Source organism: Coloeus monedula, assembly GCF_965178545.1.
Source record: "Coloeus monedula genome assembly, chromosome: 9".
Classification (NCBI taxonomy): Eukaryota; Metazoa; Chordata; class Aves; order Passeriformes; family Corvidae; genus Coloeus; species Coloeus monedula.
The window spans coordinates 5,737,828-5,765,157 of NC_138789.1; the positions used below are offsets into that span (position 1 = coordinate 5,737,828).

Genomic DNA, 27,330 nt, shown 5'->3' on the forward strand with positions numbered 1-27,330 from the left:
GCTTATTTACAACTACAGCTTACCTGACCAAACCACCACTTGTTACTTATTAAATATTTCTGTGAGCAGCAAAATTCCAAGTCTAGTTTCTTGCTTCACACTTCTGTAGCATCTCTAGGAGCTGATTTGTGCTATGACTTTCTCCTAAATAGGGATGTTGTTTCTTTTCCCAGTGTAAAACTGCCTAACATGACATAACTGAATGCCTAGTTCCTAACCTCTTTCCAGAATTAGACAAAGAAACACGCACTTGGTTTCAGATTCTTTACTAGTTGAAGGTGGATTATTTTTGCATGTTAAGGTTGAAGTATGTGGTAACTCTTACCCTGGTAGAAGCAGCTAAGTGATCTTCTGAAGGTCTTGGCAGCTCAGCAGCCACTTAAACTATCTTAAAGAACTTCTGGTGCTGTAGTTTCCTTTTTTGAAATATCTCAGACAAAGTTTGATATCTGGAGTCAGAAGAGCACTGGACAAAGGAGTACAAGGTCTGGAAATAACTGGCACCTGTATTTGATTTGAAAACCGGACTGTTAAACCCAGGGCTAAGTTTTAAATCTAATGCTCAGCTCTTTTCAACAAATGCGCATAAATAATCTCTAAAAACCTAAATTCTTATAGACTCTTTTAACCTCTTCCTTGTGTTGTCCTCACTGATAAATGCCCTAAGTGAGCAGAGATAAGATTTAGCCAGATAGCACAGATGCTTCTTTCCAGAAAAGCTGGTTCTGAATGATGTGCAGGGTAACAATAAACAGCAGAGTTTTCAGCCTCTTTTACTTGGACTTATCTGGGCAAAACCCTCCAGCATCTTTGTCCACATAAACCACGGAAAAACACCCCTCGCTGCTTTCACCCCAAGGAACTAAACAAGAACAGCATAGAATAAATTTATTAAGATAGCACTATTTATACAAGTTACTCATGCTAGAAAAAAGCATAAATGATACATGTAAACATTTGTTTACAGAATACTTGTTTTCCTTGTAAAGGTGCAAATGATCTTCATATGTAAACACAAGAATACCGACCTTTAGGGGGAAAGGAGCTTTTAAAAACCTTTTAATGTCCCATTTATGACTGTAATGTATTTTTTACTATATTCAAGCACATTAAAGTCTGAGTTACATGAATCAAACTAAGAAGTTAACTTATGATGTCAGCAATCCTTTCTTCATCTCAAGAATTTACAGTCCTCTTTTTCAAAATCAGATTTGGCAAGGTCCACAGTTAGATCAGGTACAAAAGGTCATTCTTCCATACTCAATAGAAATTACAGTACAAACAGAGCTGTTGAGTCTTGAGTTCTTCCCTCCTCTGCCCCGGCCCCGGGGAGATTCCACAGTTATTCACAGTGCTAGCAAACAGCCCTTCCTCTCCAAACTCTTAAATGAGCCTCACACCTTTTTCTGCTCTAACCATACACAGGCAAAGTGCACAAAAATCACTCAAAGAGATTGTACTGTCTCATGGTAGGAATTCTAGAGACAGACAAGAGGGCAGCTGAGGTGAGGCTGGTCTAAGCTTTTCTTCAGCAGGAAGAGGCTGGCTGCGGGTCTGCCCTTCCAGCAAGAACACAAGAAGCCAGCATTAACACGTGATACCTGCACCCTGCGTCAGACAAGAACTGGTATCGAGCAGGCAACAGGAGGAAAATGGCTTTTAGAAGTGAGCTATAACTGGTTGATTTTAGGTTCTGTCAGTGGTTACAGGAGAAAGTACCAGTATGGGTGTAGCCAAACCATGTATTCTACACCCATCTACACTATTCCTGATGAAGTGTTAATGGTGGGCCATTTGTAACAGCTGTGAGCTGGGTAGTGTTCTCTTTGTCTTCACAAAGTGACAACTACACCCAGCCTAAGGGGGGTCATCTCTGCCAATGGGTCATCAAGGACTCCCCAGAGTATCCTATGACTCATAGGATTACATTGTTCCACTGTGAAACTCCCTGCCCTGAGGGAGGGACTGAACATTCCTGCCTGGACTTGGAGGGTATAGAATGTGGGGGTTTGGGGACTTGGACACAGCCACCACCACTGGACATCCAGAGAAGGACCAGACCTTTTCACAGGACCACTGCTTTTGACAAGACCACATCTATCACTCCAATGGGACTGCAACCACCGTTTAATTGGGACTGCTACCGCCACTCTGACCAACAGGATGTCAGGTTGTACTCTGGAGGTTTAAAGCCAGACTTTCTGTATTCACTGCATTTATTATAATCTTTCTATTAAATTGTAACTCTGACTTGAAATCTCTTGCAAGGTATTTGTGTGGGAGTTAATTTCTCCAGCTGGTTTACCTTCAAACCAGCACAGGTTCACATACAGGGGAGAGACAAAAGCTGAACTTTTGTACAGTAAAAAGGCATCGTTTGAAACCTTTTTCCTCTCACCCTTTTTGGGCACTTCACTGATTCAATCGAGAGATTAGAGACTCAATTCTGAAAAGACACTCAGGGTACCCATCCCACGGCTCTCCTCTAAGAGACCTCAAATCATACCACAAGGGTTGGAACCACAGTAGCTGGCAGGACACAGCCCTGCCCAAACCACCAGCTGGTTGAAATTCAAATCACACATATACATATATATATAAAATACATATATATATATATGCACGTATAGAGATGTATATAAAAAGCTGGAATCATCGCTGTGAGTGATACAAAGGAAATACATGATACAAATCAAATGAAAAAATAAATATACTCTGTGCAAAGGTGGCATCTTGCAGGTCAAGCACTTTTTTTTTTAAGCTCTTTGTAAATAAGGCAAAAACATTGTTTTCTGTATCACTTTTTCTCTTTCACCCACCAAACAGCTGCCACATCCACTGCTCCCTCCTCCTGGTCAGACTCCTAAGTACAGAGTGTAGGCTCTACATCACCATCCTTTACGCTACAATAACTGTTAACAGTTTGGTTTATTCAAAAAATGTAGAACTATTTAGAAAAAACACGGACATAAGCAACACTTCTACTTTTGTCCAGTGGTTCCCTGGAGTCTGACAACGTGGTCTCCCGCTGGGCACACTCACAGAAGTCCATTTTTATAATTCCATAGAAGGAGTTCACCGGCAAAGAGTTACATTGGATCTAGACCATGCATACTAGAGCTGCAAAGAGGTCCAGTGTCAACAAGTCTCTTCAGTTTTTCTAGGAATGAGAAGCCAGGGGACTCCCTCCCTCTGGAAGCTTACCATATATGGGATTCACAGTGTGTCATTTTGATAACCCCCACGCCTCCACCCAGCCGCCGGTAGTTCATCCCGCCGTACAACCTACGGAGACAACATTCCAGCGTCACACACTAGATCACATCCTCCATGAGGGCACCAACCCTTTGGAGCACACTTGGGAGGCACCATGGGGACTGAACCAGGCCACGTAAGCACAACTAGACCATTATTAATGCCTGCTTAAAGTGAGCTGTGAAGAAGAAGTTGTGTAGCACCCATCTCACACACTTCAGAAGTTAACAGCTGTATTTGCTCAAGCCTTTCTCTCTCAGAACAGAAACTGCTGCTTGTTTGTAGATGCTAAAAAAGCTGGCAGAGAATTTTTCCTACTTTTTACAGCTGCTTGTGAAAGTCTCCTTTCTCACACAAGCTAGCTGAAAACAGCGTAGACGGTTTTGTAAACCAAGACTTTATCTCACAGGTGCAAATTTGTTATGCACAGTCCTGTTTTCCACACTGGGAAAAATATTTTGAAATGAGTGTCGTACCGTTCAGCCAATCACTCTGGGAGGTGGATGGTCAAGCACCCAATAATATTATACCACTCTTGCAAACAAAGCTATATAAATGAGTCTGTAATTAATTAAATAATCCCATTCTATCCTGTACTTGACTTCTGTGTCATTCATCTTGCCGTCCCTGCGGACAACAGCCACACTTGTTTTGACACCAAATTTCTGTTACTCAAATAAATACTTCCTTCTCCCTCTCTGGTAATGTGCAAGATAGAAAAATACTTTGTAGGCTGTAGCTGACCTTAGGCTACATTTTGGGTAACACATGACTAGGCTTAGTCCTCACAATTCAACTAATTTAATTTATATTTCTAAACCCCTACATTCAGCTGATACAACCAAGATATGACACATCCCAAGCACCATCTGTTGACTGCAGTGGTGTCTGCATTTCATAGGGATATTGGATCCCTACATACCCCAGCTGCATATTCCCCTCTGTGCCACTGGAGTCTGCTGGCAGAAACAGGAGAAGCAAGTTCTCCAAACAGCTTCTACCAGTGCGATTTGTTAAAGCCAAATTGCGTCGGAATAGTTTCTCAGTCAAGCTGCACAAATAAATATCTTCATGGGGCAAGAAACAAAAGAAAGGGAAGACCACAGAAGCTGGTCAGCTGTATTGAATTCAGTGGACAAAAAAAAAAAAACCACAAGCTAACAATACTTTGAATAATCTCCCAAACTGTATGAACGTCTGCCAGGCAGTAACTCCTAAGACTGGACATCCCATTACTGTCACAGGGAGTAGCTGAAACCATTGCACTAAGGAATCTGATGTATGTACTATTCTCTACTCAGCTGGTTTCCTCAGCAGTTCAAAAGATCCTGTGGATCCATAGCTCACCAAACAAGGTGAGCTATGCTGCTCATGACAGCTTTTTTTTAATCAGTGAAGGGTTAAACTACTACTATCACTAGTAAGAATAAGGACATTAATTTCTTTCTATTCCCCTTGCTAGATTACCACAGAAGCAAGAATAGGCATAGGAGCTTGATACTTTATGCTAATTACATTTGGGAATAAATACACAAGCAATTGTTTTTAAGTATAGTTATGACTAGAAAGGCTATTTTCCCTCTTTCTTTTCTGCTCAGTATATATTTTGATCAGCAATTTCATATTATTTGTCTCAGCTTGGACATTCTTCCAGTGGCTGAATCTTGCTGATTTTAAGGGGAATAACATCATATACTTGAAGTGTTTCAGCTCGGCCAAAAGGATTCAGGAATCATTGCCTCAGCTTGAAATCAAGAAGTGAACAGGCCAAATTCTGCATGGTGGCTGTGAGTTCCTTCTGCTAAGGACAAGCTCAGTTTTATTGGGAAGCAGGAGAGACTCAGCCCAAAAAGAACAGAAGTGGAATACTGAGATATTTTTCAAAATGTGATTCTTTCTTATACTTTCATGCAAGGCAACAAGCCACAAAGTGAGCACTGTGATGATTCTACCCTACCCGAGTTCTGTTATGGTGTGTACCACATTCCTAATTTGCCTGGGACAGCTCCAGCTAGATTCCACTATTTGATTGTCTCCCAAATTCAAATTACCTCCATGTGTTAGCATCTGGATCAAACACCTCAATGGTCTTCAGGTACGTTGTGCCATCAAAGCCCCCCACTGCCATCAGCTGTCCATTCACCACGGCCAGGCCAACCTGCAAAACAGCCATCAGACAGTAGCTACTTAGCTGGGATGTCCTGAAAAAAAGGGTTATAATGAAAATGTTAATAAAAGGATTTAATAACCATGTTTGGTGAAAGGCAGTCTGCAGGAGAGGGTTGGGGTTTTTTTCTTTAGGGCGTGGCACAAATAAAATACCCTAAAAAATGAGCCATGGAAGGTTAAATATGTATCTCAGAATAGAGAATTACCTTATTGCCAGCTAGAAGAAGTAGAACCATTTGAATGATGATAAATACATGAGAATCTAAACCTTTTTCATACAAAAACTTATGTTCTGGACTGAAATTCTTACCCAAGTGTGACATGCATGCACCAGAATATCTACCAGCCCACAATATTTGGCTAAAGTAGCAGAACCACAGGTAAGCCCCTGGTCCCAAACCTCTCAGGCTGGGGCTTGGACCATCTGTAAGCACCTTGGCCTCCAGACTTTCTATTTAGCCTTTCTGCAGAAGCACAAAAACATTGGAACATCAAAACCATGATCACTTCCAGTGGTAAACATGGAGTATAACAGAGAAAAGTGAAGGTACACAATGTAAAATTGTCCTTGTTTTGGCTTTGAGGAAATTGGAAGATGCAGAAGAGCTGCAGATACAGCTGCATGTGTTTAGCAGTTTCTACAGAAAGCAAATACAGAAATAGCTTATAAAAAGTCAATGTCTAATCAGAAACTAAAGTGGACAGTGTTGGACAGCATACTCTGTGCTCGGAGAACGGAAATAAATACGTGCTCTCTGCCTCCAAAACCAGTAGTTGCTCAAACTGCGATTCATACTTGCCTCACCAGACACTGAAACACTAACACAGATAGAATCCTCTCTTCACTAGATAATCTAATATCCAATGATAAACATTCATATAATTTGCATCTGTCCAAACATCATGACACCTGAAAACACTGTAGTAATCTGCTGTTCACAAGAAACCACCACGATCAGCAGTTGATGGGAACACGCTGCCACTCACAGGATTCACTGAGGAGCGGTAACAGCCTAAGTGAAAGCCCAGGAACCCTGTTCCCACACACACCTCAAGGCAATGTTTGCTGGAAATATGTATCTAAACACACACCCAGTTTCCCAGCTTTTTCCTCTGAGCAAGTGGGTGTTTTCACCTCCAAATTCATCCAGAGAGATCCAGGTACTAATTTTGATAGCATTCTTTAATGGTATCTCACACCAAATACGGCTATGTCACCTAAAAGCTCCTTTGCTTCAGGCTTAGTTGACTGCATGTAAGAGGCCAAAAATATTTAAAAACACTCTCAAATGACTCATTTCCCCATCCTAAACACCTGTCTGTGGCATGGCTTGACTATCTCTTCATCCTCTACTCTCCAGTCGTGCTGGAGAGTTTTTGCAAACTTTTTTCCCTCACAGTAAAGAGGTGAAGATGCAGAGAAAGCAGGAGAGCCTTATGAGGAGACTGACACTTCATCCTGTGCTCTCCCCAAAACAAAACTGACACTGCCCTGTGGCCTAACCACAAGACTGCAATGACACCCTGCCCTGTGCTTTCCCCACAAGCAGACTGACACTCCACCCTGTGCTCTCCCCACATGGTGATGCGTGGCATGGACAAGCCCATCAAGCTCCACTTACTCCACTCCGCCGGGACGTCATGGCGACCACGGGAGACCACTGGTTGGTGCGTGGGTTGTACCTCTCAGCACTGCTGAGCTCTGTGGTGTCATCCCTGCCTCCCACAGCGTAGATCATGTCCTGGTACACGGCACAGCCCAGGTGCTTTCTCCTCGTGCCCATGGGGGCAATCGTGTGCCAGCGGTTCTCCTGGGGGTTGTAGCGTTCCACTGTAGAGGAAAGGAAGGTCTTTGGTCAACAGGGTTGGCAGGCAGTGGGTACAGCACTTTTGGACCCAACTACCACACACCAAAAATGCCATGACCCTGTTTGCTCTCTCTATCCTTCTAAAGAACTCTTGCTAGTCTCTCTCCTGTCTTCAGCCCTACACAATCAATCATATTCAGATCTATACTCAAGAGGGAGCTGGCAATGCTACAAATTGACCTGCAGCAGTTTTACCTTTGGCACTTTCCTTCCTACAGCAGAAAATGGCTGATACAGGAATTCAAAAAAAAAAAAAAAAAAAAAAAAAAGTGTTTGCAACTGCTATGCAAACAATCAAAGCCTCATATTCAGGACATACTGCCAAACACAGCACTGAGAAAGTAAAAATATGACACGCAACCAGGTAATAGGGGCTCACAAACCTGGAGAGTGAATTATTGTACGGCAAAACAATATTTAAAGAAGAAAAAATCTCCACAAACTGATCACTAAGATATTCAACAGCCATCTGGGGACATGAAGGGCTCCCCAGTACCAGGACGAGCGCTGACTGGGATTAAGGGACAGCAAAAGACATACCAGTATTGAGAGGAGATGTTCCATCAGAGCCTCCCACAGCATAGAGGAAGCCTCCCAGCACAGCCACCGCGACTCCCAGGCGCCTGGTGCTCATGGAAGCCACTCGAGTCCATTTGTTTTCTTTCGGATCATACCTGGCAAAATAATAAACACCAGAGCTTGTTGAAGTGCTGACATCTTCACAAAGGGGCAGGAATACTGACTTTATTCTCTCCAAACAAAAATCCCTGTAAGATTTGTACAGTTCCTATCTTCTCTCCAGCTTGTCTGCATCAGCTGCACCCTCTCAGAGACCTTCTTTCTCACTGTGCCCCACTTTTTTTTTTTCTTTTTGTAATTAAAAAGTACCTTTCCACGATGTTGAGACAAGAGACACCATCTTGGCCACCCACAGCATAGAGGTAACCTCCAAGAACTGCTACCCCAACACTGGTCCTGCAGGTGCTGGTGGGAGCCACATCACTGCTCCACTGATTGGTCTTTGGATCATACCTGGAAAAACACACCAAACAGCACAAATTACCTGCCTAGGTCTGCTTCAGACTCTCCCATGCTTGGGAGCTACTAAGGCTGTGAAACTTGCCTATCCTGAGCTTCAACTGCAACACAGCTCTTTTTAAGTTGGATAAAAGCCCTGAAGTGATATAATGCATCCAGTACATGTTACTCCAGGTATGTTCAAACTGCAGGTTGGAATGAATCAAGCTGAAGATCAAAGGCTCAGGTTCCTGAGAGAGACTGGCTGGCATGTGGTAACTTGCAGCAAAGAGCAGCAGCCAGAGTTAACTCTGCTCTGTTCCCTGCAGTTCATACAGGAACTCAGCCAGCACTGGGACCCACACTTCCAGATAAAATATGAAGGAACCAAATGGACTTGGGAATCCAGAGACAAAGAAATACGTGCATAGCAAGGAAGTGCAGGATGTGGGAGATATAAGGCTAGGCTCATAATTTGTGAAGTTGGAAGCATTCAAGGAGAGAGGTGGGAAGAAGGGGAGTCTTGAGATGGGAGGAGGTATTTGTACAGCTCATTGGATTTGTTACAGGGCCAGGATTTAGAGCAGTAGGAGAGCTTGAGTCATGCGGCTTTCAGGCATGGGAATTGCCCTATGCAGCTCCCAGAAACAGGAAGCTTGGTAAAACTTGTTTGACTTTAATCTTTCACATGCCTAAAACTGACCTATTTTCCTTCTTCTAATGTTCCTTAATTCTCCAGTTGCCACTTCACAATAAAATTCCAGGATCTTTCCCTCAGCATCTAAGAAATGCTCACTGTAACCTCACCTTCCTCAACAACGCTAAAAACAAACCCGCAATTGCAAAGAAGGTTAACCAGGATCACCACTCCTCCCACCAATTACATCCAGACCCATCTCCTAGAGATTCCTTCCTTATACCAGAGGCTTTAGCTCGTCCCATTAAGCTCGGGATAAAGTGACACAAAGTGTTTTGCACCAGGGGTGTGCAAGGGAGGAGGAAATGAGAACACACTCAGCAAAATGAACTCATTCCTAAGAGGCTGCACCCAGGTTTAAACATTCAGAGCTAAAGTTCTGCACAGGGGCCTTATGGAGACCTACCTTTCTACACTGTTAAGGTAAGAGGAGCCATCATGGCCTCCCACAGCATAGAGGAGGTCATCCAGGACGCTGACCCCGACGCCACAGCGCCTCTTGCTCATGGAAGCCACCATCCTCCACTCGTTAGTTTGGGGGTCATAGCGCTCCACGCTGGAAATCGCGTCCCCGCTGCACCAGCCCCCCACTACAGCCAAACACAAAAAACAGGGTCACAAAAATACTCACCAAGCTCACATACTGTGTGTGCTCCTGGCACAAATCACTCTTGCAGCTTTAACCCATCTCTAAGTCACTCCTTCTGAGGTTTGTAATTACAAAACAGAATGAGATTTTCAAGAGCGTTAACTGAAGTTTGGAAATACTGTGGCATACACAGCACCAAAGAAATCACACAAGTAGGGAAGTGTAAGTTAATTCAAACTTTCAAATATTAATGCACAGGTCACATCAGAAATAGGTTGTGAAGACTGGCTTTATGGGAACACCACCACCACAAAATCCTGCCTGGAGTCTCCTGGCCTAAGCTGGCGGGAAAAATACATAGAATCAGAACATCCTGAGTTGGAAGGATCAAAGTCCAGCTCCTGGCCCTGCACAGCAACACCATGTGCCTGGGAGTATTGTCCAAATGCTTCTTGAGCTCTGTCAGGCTTGGTGCTGTGACCACTGCCCTGGGGAGTCAGTTCCAATGCCAGATTCTGCTCTGGTTGAAGAGCCTTTACCTAATATCCAACTTAAGCCTCCCTGACACAGCTTCAGGCCATTCCCTCAGGTTCTATTGCTGGTTACCAGAGAGCCGAGATCAGTGTCAGCCCCTCCTCTCCCCCTCACAACGAAGTTGTAAACTGTGATGAGCTCTCCTCTCAGTCTCTTCTTCAGGCAGAACAGACCAAGTGACCTCAGCCACTCCTCATATGACCCTCTAGACCCTCCACCATCTCCTGCTGACACCACACACACACCTGCAGAAACACACACCTGCAAAGAGTACCTCTCCACAGCGGATGGGTTTGCGTGGCCTTGTTCGCGGTCCCTGCATCAGTGGCCGCTCTTGGGGCAGCAGCAGGTAGTTTTTGGCTTCATCCACCAGATCCCTATGCAAGACAGGAAAATATTAACCCTCAGAGCTCAGTCTCAGGAGAAGGGGCGAATCAGAACTGATGGGAAGAGCAGCCAGCACTAGTCATGCACCTCAAGTATTCACAAGTCACATGAGAACAGCATAAACAGCTCCAGTTAAACGTAGACTGACACCTAAATAGTCATCGGTTGTTTACAAGCCACTGACACAGTGACAGCAGCAAATCAGTACCAGTATTTGGCCAGAGTTAATAACAGATACAGCTTGCTATAAAAAGACTGATAAAAAAAACTGTGACAAGAGATTTGTCAGGCTTACTGTGCAGAAAAGAAACACCCAATCTGCCTCAATCTAAAACTTAACAGTCAGTGATTTTGCCTCACAACAGAACAGGAGTTGGAAAGCACACAAATATGTAATACACACATGACCAACAGATGGAGATAGTACCCTTCTGATGAAAATTTTCTCCATCAGTTCTGGCCAGCTCACACTGTCCATCCATTCATTACTTGCCACCTGGACTAATTCTAATACTCCAAACCCTTGAATAAAACAAAAAAGAACAAAAAAGTCCTCCTTCCCTCTACGAATGTGGAATTCCCCCAGCATGAATGCTTATTCAGGAAGAGAACAATTTAGCCTATGCCCTGAACTTCTTTACAATATGCACAAGATAAATCATGTGCTTTGTGGATGATACAGAACTCTGTAGAACCAGAAAGGTGAGACTCATATCATAAGAGGAGAAAATGATAACTTCCCTGAGTTATCCGTGTGGGAAAGAGCAAACTCTAATCCCAGACTCCAATTCAGTTATCAAAGTGCAGACATTCTACACAGAAAAGCTACTTTAGATCCCACTGAGATCACCATGAAAGACATGCAAGAGCTAAGCTACAATAAAAAGCCATGACTAGATGGGGAAAAAAAAGGCAAAATGAAAAACAATACACTGAAAGGTTTTTTACCAACAGTCAAACTGCACACTCAAAGTTTGCTATTACACTGAAAACTTGAAAGAACAAAACCACTTCCAGGGCATGCCAGTGATTATTATGCAAATAGAAAACAAGTGTTCTTGCTTCTCCTATCCTCCCAGTTGCCAAAGATGAAATTGTGAGGCATCACCCATTTACCAGTGACAAATGAGCACAGTTTCAGAGGACAACATTATCTAATTCTGTAGATGGCTGAGGAGATTTACCTGCATTCCTCATCGCTCTTAATGAGTGGATCAGAACCCACTGTACCCACAAGAAACTTGGGACTCAGCAGGGGCAGACGGACATGCTGCAGGACCTAAAACACAAACCAAAACATCTATGGTAAACCACAGACACCCACAGAGATGCAGGCAGCCAAATGGAAAACAACAGAATTTTAGTTAAATGCAGCTTGTCTCACAGCACATTTGCCTTTTCAATATCCCAGTTTAGATACCCAGAAGAAAACCAGTCTTTGAAAAGGGACAATCTACTGGCTCTACTAACAGCTGAAAACCTTTAGAAAATTACAGATGTCAACACATCTGCCAGAACACTAATTAAGTTAGTGGTTTTATCAACCACTTAGCTCTCTTAAACCTGAGTGGTATTGCAGAGTAAATGAACAATAAGAAACAACACGTCTTTCACAAGGGTTTAGAACTGTTATAAAAGCATAAAAGCTGCCTGGAGAAGAGCAGGTTTTTCCAGTTTGGTTTGCTTACTTAAAACCATCTTCAAAAGCTTTCCAGTAAATAAAGTTGCATTTAATGTCTCTTTCCACAGCAGAAACACCGAGGCAGGCAGACGCTCACCTCTTTTGATCAGCCAGCCCGAGACTTCAGAGGCTTTGGGGCTGACAGCTTTGTCAGAATGGGTTCTGCTCTGTGAAATGCCTTGGCTTCGATGAAGCATCACATTCCAGCAAAACCATTCTGACAAGCTCCACTGTAACATCATGAAACCTGAGGCACAAATCAAGCAGCAGAGCTTAAAGAAGCACTGCAAAGCAAGACAAGCTTTTTCTTCTCCACTGTGGTTTTGATACGACTCTCAAAGCGGTGCAGGCAAGTTTGTCTGGACAGACTGCTTGAGTGAGCTCGTTTGGCAAGTCCTACCTGGGAACAATCCAACAAAGCCCCTAATGAAGGCTGTGGCCAGTGCAGCTTCCAGCCTAAATGAAGGGACAGTGCAAGCCACCTAGTACAGGTGGGAGTCAGAATTTTGGTGGCTTTACACCATTCAGAAGTGCTGTGGCACCACCCTACCATCCCTCATTCTTCTCCCTGGATATCCCCCTGGATAAAGCAGCCTGTGGCCAAGATTACCTGTGGCAGCTGGGGTCTTCTCTCCTGAATGCTGTATTTCACCCAGGCCATCACAGCGTTGAACACTTGCTCTTCGCTGCGCACGTTTAACTCATCACTGGATATGATGTCTATGAGCTGGTTGGCAGGAAGCAGCATGAACTCCTCACTCTCCATTACCTGGGAAAGGCAGAGGAAAAAGGAAGAGAGTAAGGACAAAATATCAGAGCCACACACCACTCCAGCACTTCATGGACTGACCCAGTAAAAAGCCAAATCCCCGTCAGTTCCAACACCAACACACGTGAAGGGTTTGCTGCACGGGGCAGAGTGTAGCCCCCAGCAACACAACAAGACATTTCTAGATGGGCATGCAAGTGACAGGGAATTTTACACCCTTTAATTTTTAAAGGGTTAAACCACAAAAGACACTGATCAGGTTTCAAAATTCAGGAAAAACAAAGCCTTTCTTTAAAATCAGTCTCCTCATTTGCTGTGTCTAATACATAAAGCAGAAATAAAACTGCAATAAATCCATGACTAAAAAGAAGCACTGGAGTACAGAGATTTACAAGGAAACCAAAACAGACCACAGAAATAAGAGTCTCAAACAAGTTAACAGAGGCATTGCAGAGAAAACAAAGCCTGATTTGTGGCAGAACAGAAAATATTTCAGGAGATTCATCTGATCCTGCCTCTTTCATTTGCTCTAAATATACACATGAAGTATGCAATAGTCAAGATGAACTAAAGAGGGAATCAGAGCCTCCAGAGCCCCTAAGGACTGATCTCTTGTGAAAGTCAAGCCACTGACAAAAACATTAATTCCTTCAAGGCATCCAAGACAGCAATCAAGTTTCTCAGGACACCTTGGCTGCTGCTGGAGGACCTCTCACACAGCATGAGGCAGTCAGACTGCCCTGGGAGCTCACACACCACCACAGCTCCTGCACGGACACCAGTTAAGATGGGAAGGGTGCAAGAATCAAAATTTAAACTTAAGAAATGGCCTGACTGGTAACTGCCAGCTCACCTTCCCTACAAGCATCCCCAGTCTGTAGCCTGCAATTTCCAAAAGGTTGAGGGACAGAAAATAACTGAATGTTGGCTTATCCTTATCATCTGTGACCACATTAGAATTCCATTACTTATTTCATGATTTGCTGCATAAATTAAAGAAAAACACTCTTTGACATGGTCATCTCAACAGCAGTCAGCTATGCAGTCCTTTAAATTACCTGAAGAAGTTATTTAAGAGCACTGAACAAATATGTAGGGATTGCAAAGTTACTGACAACAGAAAATACTGTTAAAAAATAACAGAGCAGATAATGAGATCAGTTACCAGACTTGGTTCTTTGGTCCCCTGAGCTTTCAGGGACAGTAAAGGCCACAACAAGGTTGGCCCACACACCCCTTCAGCCTTCAAGTAGGAAGTGGGTTGGTCATTAAAGATCTTCACCAGTTTTTTTCCATAGTTGCCCTCCCTCCTACAAAGACAAGCTTATGCGTAAACTTTAGTCTGACAGTTTACAAATGCAGCTGCAGAGCCTGAAAACAGTTGTGGAAATCCCTGAGTTAAAGATGCTCATCCAGTCTCTCCCTTTGACCCTCAGGACACCCAGTTGAATTGATGGCCTCACAAAATTCAAAGCACTCGAAGTACCTCTTTAAACCAAATTATTACTACTATGCAACTTGGTAGTTTACATGGTAAAACAAATCATTATTTAAAATCCTTTGGCTTATTTTGGCTTAATTATCAGGACACTCCTAATTACCCGACTAATATTAATGAACTATTTGACTGACTTGCTAAGCAGACAAGAATTGGCTGGATTTCATTTCCTCTGCAGCATTCCTGTACATCAGTGCTTTTACAAACAGAGAGAATTAATGTCAGACTATACAATGCAGAGTGCAATTTCTGTCTGTTGATAAAAGCACAAGTTATCCACCCATAAATATAAATTTTCCCTTCACACAAATGTCGAGAGACGAAAAAAAAATTAAATACAAACGCTGCTCTTGTACAATGGAGTTGTTAACAGAACCATTTCACATACATGCACAAGATCCACTAGGATTGGGAGGAACGGAAAAAAAATGGAAAAACATTTAACCAAGAAGTTAATGCTGTAATGCACCAACACACAAAAATTATTAGAAGTAGAGGTTAGCACAGCAGAGGACATGGAACAATTCAAACTGCATTCAAAGTAGCTGCATGGGTTGGGCTGGTGCCTACTGCTTAGTATTTCATGTTGCCATCCAGGAAATTCCCAGCTCACGTTCCTTTCTGCCAGCTTGGAGGAACGATGACCACATAGCCTCCACACAAGAAGGCAAATTTTTTATCAGTTTTCAACCTCCACAGTGGAGGATGGTTAAATAGACAAGTCCCTGGCTTCCCCCAGGGACCACCAATCCAATCTCCAGGTAGAAAATATTGTCAGAATGGAATACAATCCCAACCAGCAGCATCACTGACGTCTGCAGAGAAACAGTAGAAGCAAAAGAAGTTATTATTAAGGATGAAGAGCTGCAAAACTTCTGGGACACTGAAATGGACACCAAAACCTGCCCAGGCCAAAGAAATAGTGCTCTAATCTAAGCCTCTGTTTTCCAGAGGCTGTGGTTAAGTTAAGTAAATTATAATTTGCTTCATCTTTGAGAAGGAGTGTTCTCTTTTGCCTTCATGTGCTTTAAAAGGGATAAGGAAGACAGAAAGCTGTCTTCAAGGTGCTGCAAAAGAAAAGAAGCCCATAGCAAGCAGCTCTTTAACAGTCAGCTGCATGTATTAATGCTAAAACATTTTAAAACAAAACTGTCAGGCTGCTAAAATGTTATTTAGAGGCTTGTAAGCACGCCCTACTCATGTAATAAGATCTAATAACTAGTAAAACAACCAAGCACTGAAAATAAACAACTATCTGGATAGCATCTTGCTCCCTCAAAAAAACCCAGAAGTGCAGAGCAAGCACAAAGCACATGAAGTGGCCAGCTAAAATGTAGGGATTTGGGAAACCACCAAGTTCTACAAAAAACAAACTCATCTTAAACAGCAAATTCTATTTGGTTAGAAAAAATGTATTTAATTTCAGCTTATGAGTAAACTGATGATGTGTCCACAGTTAGATACCAAGAATCATCTTCACTGTGTCCAAGAGTCATGTTCTGTTGTGTTGCTTCTGCTCAGATTTTAATTAAGTACTACCTGACTGAAACAAATACAATTCTAATCTGCTTCTTGCATGTCAGAAGGGGGGAAAAAAAAAAAAAAAAAAAAAAAAAAAAAAAAAAAAAAAAGACAAGCTGCCATCACTCACAGCACCTCCATACTGCTGCTTCTCTGGGGAAGCTAAATTAGCACCAGGGGTTCCTGGAGTTCCTCCCTTTGGAAAGGATCTCCCTGTGAAGCTGGTGGGAAGAGGAGATTTCTCTGCAGTAGGCTACCTGCTCCAAGGCAGAGCAGAGTGCAGTTTCTGCAAGAGGCAAGAGAAGACTCTCTCTAGCAGGGGACCAGACCTTCACACCGATCATGCTCCTACACACCTCCCACACAGCAGCTGCTTCCAAAATACACACAAATTCCTGCCCTTCCAAGCAAGGCTCAGGAAAGACATTATTTAAAAGGGTTGAGCTCCTTCCTGCAAGAGTTCAGTCAAGACCCACTCTTCTCTGACTACTGCTCACACAATCCTTAATTATTATGCTGATCCTTCTCTGTACCAGCTGCTGGCATTTTTTCCCCCAAAAATCATCTAGGCAGAATTAACAAAGGATGAGAAACTTGAGTTTATAAAGGTCAGCTACAATATTACACATCTGAATTACTTTCAGACAACTTCTGCTGAATAATAGATGCAAAACCCTAGTTCTGCTACAACAAGAGATTTGAAGACTCCCCTGAGGCAGCCTCATGCTCCCCCAAACACCCGCTTCTCCAATTCCAGAGCTCAGCATTAAATTTTTTTGGTTCTACTGATGTGCTGTCCTAACACCTGCCTCCCCTCCAACCATGTAGAATCCAGAATATTTCTGAAAGAGGAGCGGCATGTCATACCATTGTGCAGGCACAACAGATTCAATACCAAATCCAACTGCACCCACAACTTTGCCTTCCACATAGCACTCACCACACATCTTTCAGGGAAGAAATGCTGTGGATCATATACAAACCACCAGTAAAACACAGTCCTGCCAGTAACTCTTTCCTCTTTCTTCCCCACTTAACATCTGGCACCCATCACTATCAGGGCACAGAGCAGGTGTAAAGGCAGGATTTGGAAAGGACAAAATGAGAGTTGCTCAAAGCTCTCACAGGCCATGTCGACACATTTTACATCCCAATTCCAGCACGCCAGCTTCTCACCTCCTGGAAGTTGTGCTGTGTGAATTTGTCAGCAATCCTCAGCAATTCACGGCAAGAGTGAGTGTCAGCAAAAGCCCGGATGCCCAGGCAATTGGAAGGGTCCAACTGTCTCTTGAGGAACTCACAGCAGGCCTCCTGGATCTCAGCCAGCTGGAGAAGGCAAGCAGCTGGCAACAAGGTCTGGACATTTCCCTCTTCCACAGTGATCTGCGAGGTGTAGGCAAAGTCGATGAGCAGCTCCATGGCCCGTTCATCGATGTCCCTGATCACGACCTCCGTCTGCCGCGACTCTGCCAGCTCCCCAGTGAACATGGCTCGGAAGTAGGGGCTGCAGGCTGACAGGATCACCCTGTGGGCGTAGATCTTCTTGGCCCCCACTACCAGCACCACATCGCAGAGTTCCCGGTGCTTTCGCAGCAGGTTGATGACCTCCAGGGTCTGCCGCGGGTGCTTGTCGGAGATGTAGGGCATGCGCGCAGGCTGCGGCACCCCTTCAGGCAGCTTGTTGGGATCTCCGAGGGTGCAGCGGCTGGTCACATCCATTCCGGTCTCTCCTGGGCGAGTGCTGGTACACCTGCAGTGCAGGAGATAATAACACAGGACCATGGTCAGGGATCCCACCACCAGCTGCGCTCTAAAGTCCCACAGCTCGCACCTAGCACAAGCAGTGCCTGTAAGTCCATGCTGGGACATGAAAACAAGCACAATCCATCTCCAACCAAAGCTTGCTTAGAAGTAAACAAATACCAACTTGCAGCAGGCTTCAATTTATTGCTACTTTTATATGCTTTCTATGACACACAGCCGTAATATCCAGCTACACATGCATATTTATGAGCTGAACCTCACCATAGCCTTGTGTGGTAAAGGCACATTATCCCCATTTCACAGAGTGACTCAAAGCACAGATTAGCTGACTTGCCTGCTGTCATGCACTGGAGTTTCCTTTGACAGAGCTGGAGATGAATTTCCACTGCAAAGAATTCCAGCTCCATGATTTAACCAAACTTCTCTGATCTTCTACCTACGTTTTTAATGGGGCCACTCACCACTGTAACGTTGGAACACACTAAACTGTCACACAGACTTCAGGAGCTCAAGATGGCCTGCAGACTACCACGAGTATCTTTCAGGTTCACAGAATACCCATTTAATTATCACCTCTTCAGTTATTTTTGAGTTATAGAGGCTCCTAACTCAATCCACCTTCCCTGACACTCCTTCCCAAGGAAGGTTAATCTTCCGCAAGAAAGGCCATACTAAGGACTGAAGAACGCAAGTGAAACCAAACCAAACCGGAAAAAGTAAAAACAATCCAAGTATCCACCACTATCAACCTACCAAAAAAGGAAGAACATAAAGTCAGGAAGGTAACTCTAGAGGCAAAGAATCTCTTGAGAATACGTAAACTAAGTTACTGGCACAGAGAGAAAACGTAGTATCTTCACAGTTCCACATTCAATTAAAGAAAAATCAGGAAACTGCTGCCTCTTCCCACATCAAAGGAAAACTATCATTTAGAGCATGTTGAGCAAAATATCAGAATACTGATGGTTTATGGCCATCAGAGACGTACTGAAAGACCCAAAACATGCTGTCCACTACCAGTTTTTCCCTGGTGCACTGGGATTTGTGAGCTGTCACTACCTCACTGTTCATACTAAGAGTGAAAAAAAAAAAGAAGTTTGGCTTTGCCATGGCTCAATGTAATTTGCAGCAGGCTTGAAGGAAAGAATTAGGAAAAAAAAACCCCTCACATCTTTTCCCCTCATTATTATGTCAAATGCATTTTCTAAGCACTGGGAAACCAGTCTCTTTGCAGCAGTTGAAATTATTCACTTGCATCTTAGCCTGTTTTCCCATTCCCTCCACACCGTCTCCTTGATGATCATATTCAGATGTTTTAGACCATTACCTCTTCCTCCTATCTTAAGTTACAAAGATCTAGCTGGGGCTCCCCTCTGGGTTTTGCTGCTTCCTACTGCTCAGCTTCTGCACCTAAAATGCTTTGGATTTTTATCCCTACCTCCATCTTTTTTACATCCATCACTGTTCTGCTTTCCTGACACCTCTGATAAATCCTTCTGCTGTTACACTGCCTCTCACTCTCCTCCACCCACTCCTGTCCCTCACAACCTAAATTCACCTTTTTGGGGTTTGACAATCATTCTCAAAGCTCTGCCAAGTTCCTCACAAACAATGCATAAACTAAGCTCCCCTTGCAGCAATACACACAAACCACAATTAATGGTACCCCTACAAAAACCTCAAGAAACCTTGGCTGAAGATTAATTTACCTAATTGACTTATTTTCATAGTCCTTAGCAGTCAAGGCCAGATAGTAAGTAATTTAATCCCTCTACCAAGAGATGGAGAAAGGTGGTGACAAACATTCCCCTGCAGAGTTTGGCACTTACTAAGCAAGCTAAGTTGATTTTATTGTGCATTAGGTGCTCTGAACTATGTCAAACCAAGCCTTGGAAGGCAAAAAAGAACACAATAAGAGGTCTTTTAAGACACATGCTACCACAATTCTGGACAGTTTGATTTGACAAGGCTGTCGGTCAAAGCACAGAAGAAGTGTTCTTCAAATAAAAACCCATTTCACGTACCTACAAATCAGAAGAGCTGGAGCACATCCACGACAGGACATCCTTTTGGGAAGCACACAACCCCTCTGTGACACCTGTAGGTTTTCCTCAAAGACATCTCTCACTAAAAGCAGCCCTAAAGCAGATCACAGAGTGGCAAGAGTTCTAAGTACAGATAGATTAGATTAAGGCTGCCAGAAGGAATACACAATATTCCTCCCAACCTCACCATCCAAGACTCCCTGCCAACACAGGGCAATGGGATGTACCATTTTATGCCATGGGATTACTTAGCCAGATTTAGGCAATAACCCTAGACTTCCCTAGCCAGGGCAGATCAGGATTTTTCTGCCCAAATGAGGCACTGCTGAACACATCTTTAATTCACTGAAAAGGAGTCTGGTTAGCAAGAACTGGAGTCATTCCTGTGTTGTTCCCATCAGCATTTATCGGAGAGCCTGCATCATACCTAGCCTCCTTCCTCCTGGAGAGAAAGTGCTGGTTAATGATTAAAGAAGACTGAATGGATGGGAAAAAGAGTAACAACCAAACGAGTGTTCCTGATTTATACCAAACTTATCTCTGGGTGATGCAGAAGCCAGTGATCAATTGGCTTAGGAATTTCCACCCAGATGCTTGATGTGAAGCTTGGTGGGTTGCTGCTACACACAGGCACAGAAGTGTGAATTTAAAGGACATGTCTGATGGCTTGTGTCTCCATGAGGATCATGATTCCACTGCATTATGTGTGCATTATGCATATATATGCATAGAGAATAAAGTGATGAGTCAGTAGCTTAGAGGTGTGAAATACAGAAGGCAGCACTTGATTCTCACATGGCAGGGGAGCTGCCTCCCCCCACACAGAGCTCAGAGCTGCTCCTGAATACCCAGGGTGATTAAGGAGGGCTGAGGATCCAGAGGAAATGTGTATGCTCAGATAAAACATTCACACCCAGCTATGCAGATATTCCAGGATTAGCTTCCATCAAAATGCAGGGCTGGGGAAATCAGCAAATACAATGGGATTAAGAAAGGACTGACAAAGGATCAGTTTTTGTATCACAGTGCTGAGAAGTACAAATGGGAACACAGGCAGTCTGCAACACTAAGTCAGCTTAATAAACAGGCTGCTCTGCCTCCATTTTATTCTGCTGTGCCAGTGCCCAAAACTTCATTCATTAACAGGGGCATCTATGAGACATCCATCCTTACAGCAGCTCCTTCCAAAGTTCAAAAAAATACCTAGTAAGACACACCTAAGGAAAATTCTCTCCCATAGAGCTGTCATAGGGCACCTTAACTTTCAAATCTGCATTTTTTTAAGATAATGTGTGTTTTAGCACAGGTTTACAAACAAAAAGCTTTAACACAGCTCAGCAGTAAACAACAGGCTGACCCAAGGCTTACGAAACACAAGTCTCAGGCTAAACACATCAACTGAAATCCTAGAATCATATATTGCTGGAGTGGATTTCATTAGCAAGAGATTTTAGTAGCAAATAAAAATAGCAAACCAAATTGGTAGTGATTTCTGCCAATGCCTTGATTTGAAATTAAGAAATATTTCCTATACTCATTATAGACCTGCAAGAACAAGGGCCATTGATTTGGCCCAGCCTTTGGCAACAGAAGTCACCACCACAACATGCCAACCAAGTAAATGGAAATGCTTTACTGTGGCAATCAGCACTCTAGGAATTAAGTTACTAAAAGTCTGATTATCAGGAAAAATACCGCTGATTAATTTTCTTGCCTAGCAAGCAAGGTTTCAGTAAGCTTTCTCAACAGAGTTACGCAAACAAGCAGATAAACCTGACAAATACTATTTTACACAAAAGGAAAACAGCAAGGATCTGGTGTATTCGCCCCTATTTACATTGTTTAGTTTGATTTTCACTGACCAAGCCCAGAAAACTCAGTTTCACCCATGAGGATGCCCATACTCTGAAAGAGGAAGTCATCACTGGAGTTTTCCAAAACCATCCTGAGCCTTTTGTAGTTTGTTTTGGGCAAGAGGTATGTCCAAGTAGTTGGATAAGCTCCTGAGCTCACAATCAGGATCTGAAGCCTCCTTCCTCTGGCGGGGTCTGGCTGCTCAAGCCTGCTCTGATACAGCAGTGCTGTAACCTGGGAAAAGGCTGCCAGGAAAAGCCGGGTGAGAAAGAACTGAGAGAGCTTTCCCAATTTGTTTGGGAGCTGCTCAAGCCCTCATGCCTGAGCTATGTTAAAGACATGTCTGCACCTGACTGTACACCCACCGATTCTGAGCTGACTTCCCTGCTTCCTTCCTCACCCCTACAGACCTGCCGAAGAGTACAGGACTCCTGACTGGCCCCGGCCATCAGATCTTCTCTGCCCTCCTTGTCTGGGTGCTGTGAGACCATGCTCTTCACTGAGAGGTCCCTGCTGCCTTGTTCTTCCCTTCAGCAAAGCCACATCCTCTTGCTTCTCCCTGACAGTGAGCAAGAAGAGCCTGCCCCAACTACCCCTTCATTCCTAATGCAGAGTAAATCCTGTTTGCAGCAGGATACAGCAATGTGTATTCCCTACTATAATCTTGACAGGAATAGCTGGAATTCCTTGTCTGTTCAAGCTGTTCCTCCTCCCCTCTGAATGCTGTACACATTTGATACCATCTCACCGTGTTTATTAACCCAGTACTGGCCAAGCCCCACTCCCCTCTTTGCGCAGGACCTACCACAACCCTCACGTGGGGTGGTAAATTGGCTTCAGAACCCTGAGTAAAAGGATAAAAGAAAGTGCTCTGCTATCTGCTTAGCTAGAGTTCATAGGAAGATCTGTGTCCAAAATCCAACCAGGAACCTTTTACCATTTTCTTCTAAGACAGGCAATAGGAGAACAAACAAAAAATTTAACAACCCACACTGAGGGCCTTAAAACAGGCAAGTGTATTCAAGAACTGAAGTCCACAGCGCACAGCAGAGATGTGCTTGTCAGGCTAGGCTGCAGCAATAATAAAAAACCTCTACTTCTTCAGCTCTGTGCTGCTGCCCACCACTAAAACTAAAACTGTCTGAGTGGCAGACAGAACTTCCACAATACCAAGGCCACAAACCCACAAACAGACACACTAACTCCAGCATGCGAATTCTCTGCCTCAGTGCAACACACAGAAAACAGCAGGCATGGAAATGAGTTTAGAACCTCAATTTCCCCACTAGAAACACAAAAAGTAGGGAAGAAACAAGAACACAAGCCAAGCTAGTCACCAATTTTACGTCATCTTGCAAAAACATCTTGATAAATGGAGCACAACATCAAAACCTGAAAAGCTGTCAGTTTATGTTGGTTAAGATTTAAACAACTTCCACTGAAGAAGACTATGGTGAAAGAGAGCTCATCTGCTAATTAATCCATCTTGGAGAAAAAGGAATTCACTGTAAAAGTCACATACAGCTCCTCATTGACCAAACGACATTTCTTTATCTTGGCAAAAATGCAGCACAACACCCGGGCTAAGTGATGCCCCTATCATGTCCCAGGTTTACTCATTCCTGAACTACAGCAGCAGCACCAGCCTTTTTTGCTGCACCTGAGAAGTTCATTTAATTAAAACAACATCGTGCCATTCTTCAAGGGTTTACACAGAAGCCAGGCGAATGGTTTGTGTAGCCAAAAATGCTCTATATATTCATCTATGGTTAAAAGCCTTGCCTTCTCTTACACGAGTGTTTTACAGAATTACCCACAATAAAGTTTTCCTACTTTCAACATCCCAAAGAGCACAAACAGACCAATCATTTATAGAGATTAAGAACTTCAGGCAACTTCATTTCCACACAGCCTGTATCATGTACAGAAATATATCTGCTGCTAAATTTTGCCGTGGGATTGCCATCAAACAGGGAAAATTAACAAGAACTAGCAGGAAACCCTGTTTGCAAACCTGTCATCGTGCTGAATTACTGTTTTATTACTGAAAACCTTTTCTCTATATGAGATAGAATGTTTTTGACACAACCCCAGCAAGAACTCCCCTGAATTATACTTCAGCTGCATCTTCAGCTCATTAGAACGAGGCAGCTGGCATCCATAATTAGAAAAGGAAATCTCCTTTTCACCCAAAACCTCACCAAATGTCTTTCTTTAAGGGAAAAATACTGCCCCTTGGAAATCAAGTTTAAATTTATTCTCGGGCAGTCTATTTTACACAGTTTGAATACCTAAGTAATTAAATATTGAATTTTAAATATGACAGTAAATGGGGGAAGTGGAAAAGGGGATGGAGAATTACAGTAACTTATCTTCCATACTCTTCCTGAAAGACATCTGGTCTTGTAAATATTGAAAACTAAATACATTTAAGAAAGGACTAAAGGGGAATGATTTATTTCCCAATTCCCCATAACCAGGCTTTTTAAACAAAAAAATCCAAAAGCACACAACATTTTACAGTCCAGGCACGTACAAAACCAACTCATATGATTTATCCTATTTGGGGAAGAGAAGAACAATTGTTTTTGTGTCTTACCTGCGCATTGGCTTTCCGTCCATGCACTGTGAAGAGAAACCTTCACCCTACACTTCAAGACCTGATCCAAGAGAAAAAAAAAAAGAGAAAAAAAAGGTGATTTCTGAAGCAAGAGAACCTTCTTTCCCTTCTTCAGTCTCCCTCTAAGAGAACAGAGCTGCCCACAACCACGTACTAATATGCCTTCAAGCTCTTACCCAGTTATAAATTCACAGCCCAGATTAACAACACCTGGATTGCAGAGGATAAAGCAGAAGAAAACAACAACATTAAAAATATTTTCACCACAGCTGCACAAAGATTCTTTAGCAAACAGAACACACACACTATAAAGTTAGCAAACTGCCTACCTCCCTGAATCCTTAAAACTATTCTATCAAAGAAAAAATATCTGAAGTAACAGGGTGCTCACTCTAGCTCCTTGCTTGAAGCCACGAGGTATCTCTCCCTCCCACATTTAGCAGAGATTCAAGGCAGGCTGGCACCTAATAAACAGCACAGCACTGCTCAACAGCTACACTGCAGAGCCAGAATTTGATAGAAGATAAAACTTCTGTCTGGAAATTGAAGATAACTGTGCCCCAGAGGTAAGAGGGATGCTAATAATGCTACTACATCTGCAAAGATGAACGATGCTGCCTGATGCTCACCACACTTCCACTCCAAATATTCATTTTCTGAGAGTAATAACAGCTGCAAACTGCACAGGCCTTTCATATTCAACCACTAAATTCTAATTCTAATGTAAATTAACCCTTTTTACAAGGGCATTGCTTGCCTAAATCTCATTTTCGATAGCTATTCACTTAGGATTACATTTAATTCATTTAATTTAATTATTCAAAGCAATAAGCCTAACTTTTTGTAAAAAAAAAAAAAAAAAAAAAAAAAAAAATCTATTAAAAGAACAGAAAGGTGTTCTGCTTCCACACTGATAGTCACAGGCTTCTACCCCTCCAGAAATGGAGTGAGAAACGGGAAACCACTGAACTATGGGAAAAGCAATGACCAAATGAGAATGAAGTAAACCTTAAAATAAACACGTGCAGCATTTAAAAGAGAAAAAAAATAAATTTAGGAAGAATAAGATCATTTTTGGAAGACTGTCAGATGGGAGCCCTGCATCCAACATGAAGCAAAATATTTTTGGCACAATTTAAATTAAACTACAGAACGGTTATAGCTCTATTTGGCTACATGAAGAAGAACCTTATTTTACATGCAACACTCTGTAGGAGCATTATCCCAGACACACAAGTGGAGCAGTTCGCCAGTTAATGAAGAATAAGCTCAGACTTGCTGTCTGCCACACTTGCAAATTGCTCAGATTCACAGCTCCCTGCAAATAAAGAAAGGCAATTTCTCCCGGTTAGGGCACCGCATACCAATTCCAATGCGAGCTCCAGCTGCCCAGCATGCTCCCGGGAAACCGCGCATCCCCGCATCCCGCCGCGGGGACCGCCAGCTGTCCCGCTGCAAGCCCAGCACGGAGCAGCCCCTCGGAGCACTTTGCACATGCAAGGGAACGTGGACAAGGCTATTCTTAGCCCCTTGATTGCATCAGATTTAATCCCCTTAAACCCACATTAAAAGCCGGGGAGGGGGGGAACACACACACACACACATCCACAGACACACAAAATAAAGACATTTAAGCCGCGGTGCTCCGCGCTGTCCGCGGGGCAGCAACAGGCTGAGGCACGGCTCTCCCGGCAAAGCGTGGCCCTGGAGCCCGCGGCACAACTCGGCCCTCCCAGCGGCAGCTCCGGCGGGACGGGCACCGCTCCCCTTCTCACCCTGCCCCGAGCGCCAGGCCCGGCCCAAGAGCCACCCCGAGCCGAGCCGAGCCGAGCCGAGGAGCCCACGCTGCCCCAGCCCGCCCGGGAGCGGAGGGCCCAGGCCACGGCAGTCCCGGGCAGGGCAGCGCTCCCCGGCCCGCCCCGCGCCCCCCGGCCGGCCCAGCGCCGAGCGGCCGCCCCGGCCTGCAGAGCTGCCTCACTCACGCTAGGCGCGGGCTCGTCACCACCACCGAGCCGTGATCTCGGAGCACCGCCCGAACGCGTCCTCAGCCGCAGGAAAAGGCCCGGCCCCCGCCAACCACCGCCAAGCCGCGCCCGCCCCTTCCGCCCCCGGAGCCACCCCCCCTCCGCAGCACGGCCCGGCCCCGCCGCGCAACTGGACGGCCACTGCTGCGCACCGGGGATGCTCGGTCCCGCCGCGGTTCCACCCGGTTACCAGTGGTGTGGCTGTGTCCCAGAGCCCGTGTCCCAGCGAGGGGGCAGAGCCGCCGCATGCACGGGGCCCCGGGGGTCCTGTCACAGAATCATAGAATCGCCAAGGTTGGAAGAGACCTTTAAGATGAAACAAGTCAAATTGTCCACCCAGCAATGCCACTGGAACCACTAAACCACATCACGCAGCGCCAGATCCACACGCCCTTTAAGCACCTCCGGGGATGGTGACTCCAACACCTGCCTGGGCGACCCTGGCATTCCAATGCCTGACCGCTCTTGACAGTGCATTTTTTTTCTAATATCTAATCTGAATTTCCCCTGTCTCCGCTGGGCCATTGCCTCTCGTCCTCCCACTGCAGGCCCGACAGAAGAGACCGACCCCACCTGGTTACAGCCTGCTGTCAGGTGGTTGCAGATAGCGATGAGGTCCCCCCCTAAGCCTCCTCCAGGCTGAACACCCCCAGCTACCTCAGCTGTTCCTCATGTGTATTTTAGACCCTTCACAAGCCTTGTTGCCCTTTGCTGGACACACTCCAGCACCTCAGTGTCTTTTTTACAGTGAGGGGCCCAGAACTGAACGCAGCACTTGAGGTGCAGCCTCACCAGTACTGAGTACAAAGGGATGATCACTTCCCTAGTCCCCCTATCCCTCCACAATTCCAGTTTAATGGCACTTCTCATTCTCAAGGGGTAATGCATTTTTCAATGTGCCTGAACTTGGCACCTGGTGTGATTCTTGGGCTGTCCTGTGCATGAAACCTTGTTAATGTGTATAAATATCTAAAGGGGAGATGCCAAGATGATGGAGCCAGGCTCTACTGGGATGAGATACATGGGAAGTTCCACCTG

At 44.3% G+C, this 27,330-nt stretch overlaps 1 protein-coding gene across 11 annotated transcripts; it reads right to left on the reverse strand.

Moving 5' to 3' along the window:
- Nucleotides 1-396: 396 nt before the first annotated feature.
- On the reverse strand, nt 397-26,331 carry KLHL20 (kelch like family member 20; the record flags this gene model as incomplete). 11 transcript variants are annotated; one of them, XM_082287159.1, is made up of 16 exons in its annotated part: nt 397-504; nt 3,205-3,285; nt 5,307-5,413; nt 7,047-7,255; nt 7,833-7,966; nt 8,181-8,324; nt 9,413-9,596; nt 10,391-10,506; nt 11,701-11,795; nt 12,808-12,966; nt 17,162-17,735; nt 19,774-19,888; nt 24,248-24,308; nt 24,445-24,478; nt 25,467-25,586; nt 26,044-26,192. In XM_082287159.1, 12 exons carry the CDS (start codon nt 19,812-19,814, stop codon nt 456-458), a joined length of 1,893 nt encoding a protein of 630 aa, XP_082143285.1. In that variant the 3' UTR covers nt 397-455. The 11 variants fall into 11 exon arrangements, with proteins under 11 accessions (XP_082143285.1, XP_082143290.1, XP_082143292.1 ...); XM_082287167.1 differs by lacking the exon at nt 397-504 and adding an exon at nt 894-3,120; XM_082287160.1 differs by lacking the exon at nt 397-504 and having other exon boundaries at nt 894-3,285.
- Nucleotides 26,332-27,330: the final 999 nt, after the last annotated feature.